General features: G+C 37.5%; 1 protein-coding gene across 5 annotated transcripts; it reads left to right on the forward strand.

The window, feature by feature from the left end:
* Positions 1-256: 256 nt before the first annotated feature.
* LOC104597358 (cullin-3A-like) lies at positions 257-14,293 on the forward strand. 5 transcript variants are annotated; one of them, XM_088900983.1, is made up of 3 exons: positions 257-461; positions 853-1,082; positions 10,837-12,976. In XM_088900983.1, the coding sequence occupies exons 2-3, from the start codon at positions 922-924 to the stop codon at positions 12,875-12,877; spliced, it is 2,202 nt and encodes a 733-aa protein (XP_088757109.1). In that variant the 5' UTR covers positions 257-461; positions 853-921; the 3' UTR covers positions 12,878-12,976. The 5 variants fall into 5 exon arrangements, 1 of the variants encoding a protein (XP_088757109.1); XR_016083996.1 differs by adding an exon at positions 14,276-14,293 and having other exon boundaries at positions 258-1,082; positions 10,837-12,947; XR_016083997.1 differs by adding an exon at positions 13,786-14,229 and having other exon boundaries at positions 258-1,082; positions 10,837-12,947.

The following is a 14,293-nucleotide window of genomic DNA, read 5'->3' on the forward strand; positions in this document are numbered from 1 at the left end:
CTTGGATAAACTTCCGCCGTTACCTGAACGTGAAGTAAACTGTTGGCGAAGGCTTGCATATTTTGTTCCTTCGACTTCAATCGATCGTTTACCAAAAAATCTTCAATCAATCAATTATTAAAAATTACCTGGGATCAAGTCCCCGCTGCCAGGTTGGGGGGTTAAGGTAGGAAGGGGATGGGCAACCCCCGTTGATGTGTAGCCGGTAGCCCCATGAAAGCCAATTAAATAAATAAATATATAAAAATTAATAACTAAACATTACAAATAACATTAAAATAAATAAATAAAGAGAGAAAAAAGTAATCAAAAACCTTGAGGACAACATTCGAGGGTTTTTAATTTCTTCTTCGATTGATGATTTTGGGCGTTTCGGCATCTGTTTATATTTTCTCACTCATTTCCAACAAAGCCATTATTGATTTCAGAATTCAGACCATAATCCCTGGCTCTCGCCATCCGTAAGTTCGCTTTTCTTTATATACGCAAGGTGGTTGTCATTCTCTCTGATTCTTGGAGAAGGGTTGGTTCAAGTTACGGGCTTTCAGATTGCTTTGCCAAATTCGTGGCAGATCTATTATTTCCTTTCTATGGGTTTTGGAAACTCCTACCCAGCTTAGCCTGTGTAATTTTTTGATCAGAAAATCATTTTAATTGCCTGGTTCTGGGGCGAAAGCACTTTTTTTTTGTTCTTGTAGAAATCACAATTCATCGAATTTTTCTTGCTAAGGTCCTCTGGTGGACTTTTAGTTGTTTGTCACGCAATATTTAATCCGATTCTCGGGCTCATCTTTTGGAGATTTTGAATAGAACATCAGTATCTCGTATACTCAACAAGTAATCGTGTTCTAGGGTTTCTCCTGGGGATTCCAAGGCACTTTCATCGACTTGTAGTATTTGGCAATAGGTTGAGGGGAAGAAATGAGTACTCCTAAAAGAAGAAACTTCCAGATAGAGGCCTTTAAACATCGGGTGGTGGTGGATCCCAAGTACGCAGAGAAGACATGGAAAATACTAGAGCATGCAATCCACGAGATATATAATCACAATGCCAGCGGGCTCAGTTTTGAAGAGCTTTACAGGTTCTGCTTCTTTGTTTAAGCCTATAATTTATTTTCGCGATCCTTGATATTGTGTTGGATGAATATTACATAATTCAGACATGTAATTCGCATCTGAGAGTTTCCTTCTTTCTTTTTCCTCCATGATATCTATCTGTGATTACTGCTAATAATACTAGCTTGTTAGCATAAGTTGTTGCATGTATGCTCCCATGTTTCTCTTTTAATAAACTTCGTAAAATTTCTTTCAGTGTAATACTGAAGGCACTCGCATACGTGCTGTTTAACCTGATTTTTTAGCCTTGTAGTTTGCCTCACAAATTAGTTTTTGCTGCATCGGGTTGTTATTTTTGCATGGACTTTTTATGGTTTTGGAGAGAAATCTTTATGCACGGTCCATTTCCTTCATTCATCTGGTCAGTAAATCATGTTAGAGGTTTCTTTCCTCAAACTTATGTAGTTAGTAGGTTTCACTACACAATAGTCCCTTCTCTACTTTCATTTATTGAGTAAGATAACAAAGCATTTATCCTTGGTCTATGTAGTTGTGGGGGCTACTAAGTTTATTCATGGAATTTTTGGAATCACCTTCCTTATTTCTTCAGTGTGGTCTTGTTATTTAGGCTGTGTTTGGCAAGAGCTCAAATGAAAATTTTTTCAGTACAAATGCAAACAGTTCGGTACATTTAACCTCTATCTGCTTTGTACTGAACAAATTTGCATTTACACTTGCCAAACACAGCCTTATGGTAAATTTTCTCGAAGGTCATTGGCTGAAAGAAACTCCAGAAATTTTGAGAAGAAAGGTGTGTCTGTTAATTAGTGAATTAAAAACAAGGTTGATTTCCTGTCTTGATGTCCACAATCTTTTCATGGGGAAGCATGTTGACTCTGTTTTTGGTAAAAGTTTACTTTTCGTATAATCATTGGTTGTTTTATTTGCATATTCCCAGTGTACAGGTCCTTGGTATCCATGGGGTAGCCATTCCTTCTCCTGTTTTTTGAATAAATATGCTTAATCTTTCTCCAATAATAAAAGAGAACCTAGAAGGTTATGCATGTGAGTTGCCTCTTTATTGATTCCTCAAGTCAAATTGTGGCAGAAATTCTTCCTATCTTTGTTCTAGAAAGAAACATATTTCACTAGATTTTAATAGAATAATTGCTCTATTGGAGTATAAGGAATAATGCTAGGACTGTGGATGAGATATTAGGTCTATCACCTGTCACATCACTTAAAATCTTTCAGTTTGTTCATATAGGTCCAACTTGAGTGATGGATTTTTCCAAACACAATTGATTACAAGATTTTGCATATGGTTGAAGTAGAAGTGTTGAATGGGAAAAGTACTTGAAATGGATGCAATTCTGTTATGAACAGGATAGGATTTTTTTAATAGTAACAAGAAAATTTCATTAAATAGAATAAAAGGTTACAAGTCAGTGGTGAAAGGATTTTACTCTATATCAAAACAAAGCAGGACAGATTTTCTATCGAGGACATTATAGGATCATCCATACCTGCAAAAGCATATTGGTAGTTTTGGGGTGGCCTTAGGGATGGCAATGTGGCGGGTTTGGGGAGGGTTTTGTAAATTCTAGACCCTATTTGCATCCTTAAACCTTGCAACAAGTACCTGGCCCAAAACTCGTAGTGGTTGTTGGATTTTGAGAATCAAGCCCTCCCTGCACATGAAATGCAAAACCCTCCCCGCATTCAAGGATAGGGGCGGGTTGGGTTTAGAACTTGCATCTAATTCCCTATTGTTTCTTGTTATATAAGCGAAAAGTAAAATAAGACAAACAAACAACAAAAGTTCCAATTATTTTATTTAAGACATGTAAAAAGCATATAAACTGTTTTTTTTTTTGGAAAATGGCAAAGTACTTTATTCATCTTAATGAGGAAAGATACAACAAGACCCAGGCCACTATATCTGCCTGGGCACAATACAAATTAGAAGCTCATCCAATACTTGGAACAAAACAAAAAGGGTACATTCTGGTTTTTAAATTCCTCATTCACCGACACCCAGGAGCATAGCTTCCCCACGGTTCTCTGCACAATTTCATCCGGGCTTTTAAATTTACCACAGAAGATTCTGTTATTCCTTTCAGTCCAAATGGACCAAAACACAGCTGCCGGGATGGAACTCCAAACAATCTTTCCTTTCTTGCTGAGACCTTCAACTCTCCAACACATCAGCAGCTCCTTCACTGATTTAGGCATGGTCCAGCTAATCTCCAAAACCTTTAGGAAATGCCCCCAGATCAAAGAAGATACCGGACAGTGGATGCATAAGTGATCTGTAGTTTCCGCACTCTTTCCACACAAACCACATGAGAGATCCAGGATCCGAATACCTCGTCTCTCCACATTAGTCTTAGTCAGACATTTATCAAGGGCCATAGTCCTTACCAGAAAATTGATCTTGGAGGGACTAGTTGGATTCCAAATCTGCCTAACAGGGAAATTCTCATGACCTGAATCACACAACTTCAGAAAAAGGGAATTGACTGAAAAGCTACCATCTGCATTCCACTTCCAAACCCATCCATCCTCTGAGTTCGAATCAATCCTCTAATTTTGGAGCAGCCCCAACAACTCCCCATACTCTTCCACTTCCCAGTCAAACAAATTTCTCCTACAAAGAGGAGTCCAAATGATAGAATCACCAGAAATGCTGAAATTTTCAGCAACTGAAGAATCTTGATTCACAGCAATTTGGAAAAGAAAAGGAAAAACATCAGCCAGTGGACCCACTACACACCAGGGATCCTTCCAAAATTTGATTCTATCTCCCTTACCATCTTTAAATCTGATCCCATCCAGAAAGAATCGAGTGCTCTTCAAGATAACTGCCTAGAGGGATTTTCTTCCATTGAGATTAGGCTCCTTAGATCTCCAATCACCCCATTCCACACCATACTTTGCCGCAATAAGGCTTCTCCACCATGCATTCCTCTCAGAAGCAAATCTCCATAACCACTTGCTAAGAAGGGCAGAATTAAACTTCTTCAGCTTTCTTATTCCCAACCCACCAGCTTCCTTAGGGAGACATACTTGATCCCACTTCACAATGTGAATTTTCTTTTCATCCTCCCAACCCCTCCACAAGAAATTCCTTTGGAGTTGCCCCAGTCTATTTGCAACTTTGTTTGGGATGGGGAAAAGAGACATGAAATAAGTGGGTAGGTTGGAGAGAGTACTCTTAATCAAAGTAACCCTACCCCCAAACAATAGACATTTTGCCTTCCACGAGGCCAATTTCTTCTCCATTCTCTCAATAATTGAACACCAGATTGAGGAAGAAGAGACTTTAGCCCCGAGAGGCAATCCTAAATATTTAACCGAGAGGGAATCAATTTGACAATCCATCACATTTGCACACTCTTCTAAGTTTGAAACATGGCCCACTAGAATAATCTGGCTTTTATTCAAATTCACTTTCAGACCAGACACCACTTCAAACCAACTCAGAACCCTAAGCACTAATTCCAATTGAGTCACAGAAGCATCAACAAAACATAAGGTATCATCTGCAAATTGCAGGATATTTACCTTTTCCTTTCCAGGGGAGATTGCAAACCCATTCCATAAACCAACATCTGCAGCTTTTTTACTAAAAATATTGAGAATTTCCATGACACAGATGAACAACAAAGGGGACAGAGGATCTCCCTGCCTCAAACCCCTAGAGCTCCCAAAGAAACCCGTGGATTGACCATTAATTAGGATTGAAAATTTTGGTGTCTTAATGCAAACTCTGATCCAATTTCTCCATTTTTGCCCAAAGTTCATTCTGTCCAACACACGATCCAGACAATTCCAGTTGATGAAATCATATGCTTTCTCAATATCAAGTTTACACATCACACCCGGAATTCCCTCTCTTCTTCTAGAATCAATTAGCTCATTAGCAATTAGAATTGAGTCCACCATCTGCCTCCCTGGAACAAATGCACTTTGGTTATTGGAGATTACACTGCCTAACACTCCTTTCATTCTTTCTGCCAGGACTTTAGCCAAGATTTTGTAAAAACTGTGTAGAAGACTGATTGGCCTAAAATCCTTAATATTTATAGCCCCTTCAATTTTTGGAATGAGAGTAATAAATGTGGCATTCAAGCTTCTTTACAACGATGCATTTGAATGAAATGCCTGGAACACTTTCATCAAATCTTCTTTTACAAAATTCTAGCGCTTCAGGTAGAAAGATTTGTGAGTCCATCTAAACTATCAATTATTCTTCACATAAAATTCAAAAGATTATTAAATTTAACACCTAATACCAAGCTCATATGCTGTTCAACAATATGTGGGTTGGGTTTAGACTAATACCGTACCGTAGCTGTACCCATATAGGTTGTAGAATCGCAATACCTGTCCACCCCCCCCCCCCCCCCCCAAAAAAAAAAAAAAAAACCCATCCTTCAAGCAAAAAAAACCCACCCCATCAAGGTGTGTACCCGTTGGGTAGGGAAGAAATTGCCATCCCTAGCCTCAGTACTGATTACTGAGAAGCTGGAATATGACTAAATTTGCTACATAAGTTCCAACCAAAGTGAAACTGTAAAAAGTTTTAGGCCATTGTTGAAACCATATGCCCCATATTTGGTGTATTGTATCGTATCAGTAGGTGGCTGATACAGCTTTTTTAAGGCTTTTCCCTGTAGGGGTTGGTTTAAATGTTAAACAACGTTCAAACCCGTCCTTCAAACCTGTAGGGGTCGGTTTGGTATTTTTAAAAAACCAAAGGTACCGGTTCGGTTTTGGTTAACCAATATAAAAAACCGGAGGTTAACCGAACTGACTGGTATACATATATTTCTATATATTTTATGCATATTTATGTATATTATATATATTTATATTTTCTATATAATATAAATTAATAAAATGCATTATATATAAATATATATTTATAATATATAATATATTATTTATTTTTTAAGATATAATATTTTATATACATTTCTAGTTTTTATTATATATTTATATATTTTTATAATATATATTGTAAATATAAAAACTGACAAACCATACCGACGGTTAATCGAACCAGTAAACCGATTGGCTTTGGTTCAATATTGGCTACTAGTTTTCTAGAAACTGGTAATACCGGTTCGTTTATCTCTGTACTTGGTTTAACGAAGTATGGAGTAGGTAGGGTTGATAGTGTAAGATTTTAGAGGACCTTGGTGGGCCGCTAGGCTCGCTACTACAGTAATTTCAGTCTTTGTTCCATTTCTTGCATCAAAGATGAAGTTTCTTGTGTTTCTTTTTCTGACCCATGCTTTTTCATGGTATTTTAGTTCTCTATGTAGGAATTTGGTTATATTAGGTCTCTCTGTTATGGTTGATGGAGGTTTTCATTTTCTTAGTTCATAAGCATTTTCCCCTCATTCTCCTTTCTCATTTCTTCAAGGTAGGGTTGATGCTTGGTCTGTCGAGTTTGATATCTGACCGCATTTTCTCCTCATTCTCCTTTCTTCAAGGCTTTGTTGCAATATCTTGCCTGCTATATTTTCCCCCTTAGGTACGGTTACTTTTGAGGGTTTTAATTCCCCCAAGATTTAGTTTTTGAGTGGGAGACAGCTGTCAAGATGACTCCTGGAACATGCTTCAAAGGAGGATGAAGATGGCTAAGGTCCCTTCGTAGTATGGAGTTGAAAAAAAACCTCTCATGCTTTTCTGGCGTCTTGCACTTTTAAAACACTGTTTTCAAGTTATCCAAACAATTTTGTAACATATCAGGGGTTCAAAATAATGTTTAATTGAAAGACTAAGAAGCAAGAAAAGATCCTAACATCGATTAATTAACTAACTTATAAAACTTGCTAGAACCTACCCAAATTTGGCCAGTGCTTGAGTATTTGGTCCTGCTTTTGTGTTGATATTTCTACTGTTGTGCAGTAAGTATTTATGCTTAATACTTACTTCCTTTATTGTTATAAAGTGGTATATTACAACTAAATACGAGTGATGATTCTATGGTGGTCCTTTAGGAACTGTGGCTTTCTGTTATTTTCCTTTTACTTAAACACAGAAATAAAAGCAAAATATGATTTGCAACTGTGGTTTGATTCATGTGATATATTGTTTTCTATCTATGTTAAGGGTTGATAATGACATAATGTTTATGCATCATGAAGTAACCCTATAAACACTATTTGTCACCCCTTTGCCCTCTCGCCCCACAATATGTGGTTCACAACTTTATGTGGACTAGTTTATCCAATTACAAGTACAAAAATAGTATGTTTTGTTTTTTTAAAATTCTTTTAATGTTTTTTAGCATAGCACTTCTCATGCATTCTTCTTTGTTCTCTTGATGTGTTTAACATTTCTTGCAAAAATCAATACAAGAAATTTCTAGTTATTGTTATGATTGTATCACATTTGAGAATGCCAGTATTACTGTCATCATTGCACACTCCTTCCACTTCATTTGTTGTTGTTCTAAGATTGGATTTATTTTTTGTTTGGAGAACCATTCAGTATCCCTATTACTACTATAAGTATAGTATCCCTATTACTACTATAAGTATGGCAGTACACAACTGGTTGAAATTCTTTTCAAACTAATAATAAATATTTGTAGACTGAATGCCGATATTCTAGACCAAAAATATCTTGATTGGATGTGGCTAACCATCAAATAAATGGATTTTTTTTTCCAAACAATACAGCCCTTGTTTTCTTGGACTTGTAGTTGGTTAATTCATCCAATTGGATTGATTTTTGGAGCAAAAAAATCTTTGGTTTATACATTACAAACTGAACATGTTTTTTTTTTTTATTTTTGAGAAAAGGTAAGGTAGTTTCATTAAAGATGAGATAAAAGTACAAGAGGATCCTCCCAAAAACCAGACTTTGGGGAAAGATCAACATTACAAATTCCACAAATTCTCCAAGGACAATCTAGCCTCCAGATGAGAGAAGACCTGAAACCCCTTTACAGCTGAGATCCAAGAGAGCAATTTTCCAAATGTAAATGCAATCAGATCTTCTGGTTCTTTGGACAGATTTTGAAAACTGAACATGTTGGATTATTGAATATGTTCATTTATTTTATGTTACTATTGGTAGTATCTTAATTGTAGGCTATAGTTATCCAAGAGCTATCTATTGCATGCCCTTTTTTGTTTTTAATTTTTCCCCCATTTTTCATCTACATCTCTGTGTGTTGGGGGTCTGTTAATCTGATTTGTTCTACACTTTGGTAGCCCCAGTATGATGGCTTTAACAGGAGTGCCTCTTTCCTTATGACCCACAACTCTTAGACCTTCATCGGTTCATCCTTGTTCTTGTTTTGAGGGATGGTGTTTCTTGCTAGGTATAAAATATATGCAAGAGAAAATTCATCAAAAAAAAAAAAAATATATGCAAGAGAAAGAAAAGGGCATCAGAAATTTTGCAAGCACATTTCATTCTCTTCATAGTATGTCCCCTTACCCTCTATTTGATCTGCATTCTCTGGTTTGAACTTAATATTATTCCAAAATAGCTGCTTCAACTAAATTATCCCTTCCCAAATGCTTACCCCATAAGATAGGTGTATCTTGCAGAAAGTAGTAATTGAATCCCTTTCCAAATGTTTACCCCATTCTCTGGTTGGAAACATTTTTTATCACTCCTAATGGTTTGAAACATTGCAGAAAGTGGTAATTGAAATTCTTGTTTGTTCTAGTATAATTTGTTTCCAAACATGGTGTCATTATGTTCTAATGGTCTTTATCAATCCCTTACATATCTGCAGTGCGAGATCTTGTTTCAGGGCACATGATTAGGGATGGCAATTTCCAACCCAACCCGTTAAACCCACCCATTTATTAACGGGTTGGGTCGTATCTTTTTAGTGCTGGGTCAGTAGTGGGTTGGTTCTCCAAATAAAAGGAGACTTAACGGATTGGGTTACAGGTATCCATTAACAGATTAGGAATTTTCAATTTTTTTTTTCTGCTTTCCTTCTTTTCCACATCTCTCTCTCCCCCCCCCCCCCCCCCCCCCTCTCTCTCTCTCTCTCTCTCTCTCTCTCTCTCCTCCGAACCCTAATCCGTGATTGAAGATCTCAGCAAGTGATTTTCTAACCCTACCTTACCCCCTCTCTCAATGAGTTAGATGACCCTAATCCAAACCCTAACCAACACTAACTCAGCAGCAGCAATCCCTCCATACGTGAACCAAAGCTGCTACAATGATGACACAGGGCCGATTCATTTATTTCTGTTATGCTCTGTTCTATATTTTTTTAGCTTTGTTCAGTTGCAACAATATGGACAAGTCTGCACTCGTCCCCAAACAGAGTGTGATGTGCTTCAGACATGTGGAAGATCAGAGGTGATGTCATGAACTCACAAAACTACCAGGGCATCCTTCCATGAATCTTATTTCTTCAAGTTCACAGGCAAAATCAGAGGTGATGTCATGGCATTTGTTGGCCCTAGTAAAAGAAGATACTCCTTTTCTAGCCAATAGAATCCAGACAACCTGAAGTTCTACCTTTCTATACTTTCTGTTATATTTTTATAATGTTCATACTTTCTTATAATTTTTGTTATTTTTTTATAATTTTTTATTTTCTGAGATTTATATACATATTTTTGTAGTTTCTTTTTGTCTTTGATTTTCTGTAATTTTTGTTATATTTTCTTTTGCAGCTTCTGTTATCTGTTATATTGGAATGTTTTGCAGTATTTTTTTTGTTATTTTCCACATTTCTGTGTTTTCTCTATAACTTTTGCCTTTTCTTTTGCAATTTATGTTATTTTGGTGGCGTTTCTATATTTTCTGTAATTTTTATAATTTTCTTCATTTTTCATGTTTCTGTAATTTATGTTTTCTGGGTTTTCTTTCTTTTTGGTAATTTATATTAATTTTCTTCATTTTTTGTGTTTATGTAATTTTGGCTATATTTTTGCAATTTTAGTTATTTTCTATATTTATGTTCTTCTGTATTTTTTTTGCATGTTCTATGTTTTATAATTTCTGTATTTTTCTACAGTTCATGCTTGTGTCGTTCAATGAGTAAAAGATTCATGGGTTGGGCGGGTTGGGTTGGGTTTAGGCGGGTTTAGGTTCAACCCAACCCATTTCATTTTATATAAATGGGTCATAAATGGATTGACAGGTTAGATGGGTTGGGTTGAAGCTCGACCCAAACCCAACCCACCCAAACCTGTCCGATTGGCACACCTACACATGATAGTGCAACATTCCTTTCAGTGGTATTTTGGTTGATAGAGTGGTATGATGTGCTTTCTTAGGTGGTCTTTGGAAGTTTGATTAGATCTTATTAGGATTAGAAGTTGTCTTTATGTCTGAATGGTATATGATGTGTGTTCTTGTTATTATGAAAGTTTAACAGGTTTAAAGGAGTATAGATTACACTTGCACTGACTAATAAGTGATACAGATTTCTAGTGATCAGAACGAATTTGATATATATTTGAGCTTACAAAAGGACACTAGAAGGGGTATAACCACTTGTTTCTTTTGAGACATAAATGGCAATATTGTGGACTTTCAAAACCACTTCGGTAAATATGAAGATTTGTTCTAGCCAGAATATTGCTTCTATACCTGTTGCATTGCCCTTCTCTCTCAAGTCTAATTTTCTATAGCATTTATTTTTTTGCATATTGAGTACATAAGGTATAACCTGTGCAATAGATGGATGTAACCTGTGGACTGCCTTCCTGTTGCATAATTAGTCTTACTCTTGCATTGAAGAACTTTGTGTTCTGATATGGCTTCCTATTATGAATTCAGGAATGCTTACAATATGGTGCTGCACAAATTTGGAGAGAAGCTGTACTCAGGACTTGTGACAACTATGACAACGCATCTAAAAGAAATATCAAAATCAATAGAGGCAGCCCAAGGAAGTTTATTTTTGGAAGAGCTTAATAGAAAATGGGCAGATCATAACAAGGCATTGCAGATGATCCGAGATATATTGATGTACATGGACAGGACTTTTATCCCCAGTACACACAAGACCCCCGTTCATGAGCTTGGTTTGAACCTTTGGAGGGACAATATCATCCACTCAAGCAAAATTCAGAATAGACTTCGTGATACACTTCTTGAACTTGTCCACAGAGAACGGACTGGTGAAGTTATAAATCGAGGGTTGATGAGAAATATAATAAAGATGCTAATGGAATTAGGTTCTTCTGTCTATCAAGAAGATTTTGAGAAGCCATTTCTTGAGGTCTCCTCCAATTTCTACAGTCTTGAGTCTCAGCAGTTTATAGAGTGCTGTGATTGTGGCGATTATCTTAAGAAAGCTGAGAGACGTCTAAATGAAGAAATGGAGAGAGTATCACACTATTTGGATGCCAAGAGTGAAGCTAAGATAACTAATGTGGTGGAAAAAGAGATGATTGCAAACCACATGCAGAGATTAGTGCACATGGAGAACTCGGGCCTGGTGAGCATGCTTGTGGATGACAAGTATGATGATTTGAAGAGAATGTACAGCTTGTTTCGCCGCGTTCCTGATGGGCTCTTGACTATAAGAGATGTCATGACTGCGCATATTCGGGAAACCGGCAAACAGTTAGTTACTGACCCAGAGAGATTAAAGGATCCTGTGGACTTTGTCCAGAGGCTCCTAGATGAAAAAGATAAACACGATAAGATAATCAGCTTGGCCTTCAGCAATGACAAGACATTCCAGAATGCTTTGAATTCCTCCTTTGAGTACTTCATTAACTTGAATCCAAGGTCCCCTGAGTTTATTTCCTTGTTTGTAGATGACAAGCTCCGTAAAGGCTTGAAGGGTGTGAGTGAGGAGGATGTAGAGATCATCCTGGACAAGGTGATGATGCTATTCCGTTACTTACAAGAGAAGGATGTTTTTGAGAAATACTACAAGCAACACCTAGCGAAGCGGCTCTTGTCAGGAAAAACTGTATCTGATGATGCTGAGAGAAGTCTGATTGTTAAGCTGAAGACAGAATGTGGATATCAATTTACTTCCAAATTGGAGGGTATGTTCACAGACATGAAGACATCTCAGGATACAATGCAAGGTTTCTATGCTAGCCAGGCTGCTGACACTGGGGATAGCCCTACACTTGCAGTCCAAGTTCTCACAACAGGGTCTTGGCCAACCCAACCGAGTGCCGCTTGTAACCTGCCAGCTGAGATACTGGGGGTGTGTGAGAAATTCCGAACCTATTATCTCGGAACACACACTGGGAGGAGATTATCATGGCAAACAAATATGGGGACAGCTGATCTCAAAGCGACATTTGGGAAGGGTCAGAAGCATGAGTTGAATGTTTCTACGTATCAGATGTGTATCCTCATGTTGTTCAATAACAGTGATAGGTTGAGCTATAAGGAGATTGAGCAGGCCACTGAGATTCCAGCCTCAGATTTGAAGAGGTGCATGCAGTCCTTGGCATGTGTGAAGGGGAAGAATGTCCTTAGGAAGGAGCCCATGAGCAAGGACATTGGTGAAGATGATACCTTCTTCTTCAATGACAAGTTCACAAGCAAGTTCTACAAGGTGAAGATAGGTACTGTAGTTGCACAAAAGGAGTCTGAGCCAGAAAAGCAGGAGACCCGACAGAGGGTTGAAGAAGACAGGAAGCCCCAGATTGAGGCTGCAATTGTGAGGATCATGAAATCGAGGCGTGTCTTGGATCACAACAACATTGTTGCTGAGGTCACAAAGCAGTTGCAATCACGGTTCCTGCCCAATCCTGTTGTCATCAAGAAACGGATTGAGTCCCTCATTGAACGGGAGTTCTTGGAAAGGGACAAAACAGACCGGAAATTGTATCGATATCTTGCCTGAAAGCACTACTTTGCTGTTTTCTTTTCTCCTGTCAGGGCTAGGCCTTGCAGGTAGTTGTATTCTCCATTTGGTAAGTGAAAATGTCATTGAATTACTGCAGTCCATGGTGTTCCTTGAATTTTTTTCTTATGCCTTCCTGCTCTGCTCTACTTCATTTGTTTTTCCTTAAATGCTATAATTTATTATCCTATCTTGTAAGTTAGGAGTTGCTCGGGATTGGTTGATTAACTGGAACTATATTTGGGGCAAGGTTAATGACAGGAACAATATATGTGAGGATTTCTGGCCTTGGGTTGGCCAAGCTGTCTTTGAAGCTGGTGGCCTCAAAAACATGCTATTATGCATTCGGCATTGTAAGGCCTGACATGGTTCAAAGTATTGATACATCGTATTGTACCATTGTATTGGTTTTCAGGGCCACTGAAACTCTATATGCTAGGATTTAGGGGGTTTCTATATGTATAAACACATTAGGACACCTTTTAACCAATGTTCAAAATATTGTTATGTATCAGTGAACCCACTGAAACGCCATATTAAAGAGATTTAGGGGGACCCCTAGGTTTAATCATTACACCTCTCCCTATCTTACCTAAACCCTGAAGCATGGAGCATTGAAAGTTAGAAAAAGGATGTATAGAATGCTAGATCATGCTTTGATAATTTGAACCTTTCCCTTTACCATTTGAAAGCTTGCGACAAGCGTGTATTTTTATTTCATGGAGGCAAATCTTAAACTTTATTAATAACTTAATCATATGCACATCCATGTGAGATTCAGATTTCTGAAAAAGTTATTCCTGATTATATTTTCAAGCATTATAAGTTAAAGTATGAGCAATAGTATTTTGCTCTCTATCTACTTGTTGCATGCAAAACTTCTTGAAAAACTTTTATAATGCCATCAGCTTGGTCTGCTAATTGAAGTTCAGTCCTTGATCTTTGTTGTTGAGGAAGTTACTGTAGAAGCTTCCTTGCATCAGAAAATGCTACTATTTCCTTGATATTCTTCAAACAAGCTGCTTCCAATCCTCTGATGAGGGCCCGCCATTCTCCATCTGTGCGCCTCCTTGCCTTGCATTGCTCACCTGCTGCTGTGAATGCTTTACAAGATCTATTCATTAGAACATAGCCAGTTGCTGTTGCACCAGTAGTAGGCCTTAAAGGATCCATCTACTTATAAGTACTTAAGTAGAACTCTGATCTGTTTATTTGCAGATTTTGGCTGTTATTTTGCTATTTCTCTGTACTATTTTTTTGTGTTTTCAAATAGTCTTTGATTGTGAAAAACTGCAACATTTGCCTTTCTTTTTTTCTGATTTGGACAGAAAACGTAATTTGGTTTCTTGCCATTTCCTCAAACCATTTCATGTATGAGCTTATTCCCCACTGTTGTAGGAGCTACACCCAGTCGCA

This window comes from Nelumbo nucifera, chromosome 3 (genome assembly GCF_055504915.1).
Source record: "Nelumbo nucifera cultivar China Antique chromosome 3, China Antique-T2T, whole genome shotgun sequence".
NCBI lineage: Eukaryota > Viridiplantae > Streptophyta > Magnoliopsida > Proteales > Nelumbonaceae > Nelumbo > Nelumbo nucifera.

What these genes read in the sequence shown, in the direction of transcription:
- LOC104597358 (XM_088900983.1), top strand. Translation starts at nt 922, where the DNA reads ATGAGTACTCCTAAAAGAAGAAACTTCCAGATAGAGGCCTTTAAACAT. An exon ending in AGTTTTGAAGAGCTTTACAG is followed by an intron (nt 1,083 to 10,836) that starts GTTCTGCTTCTT and finishes TTATGAATTCAG; the next exon opens with GAATGCTTACAATATGGTGC.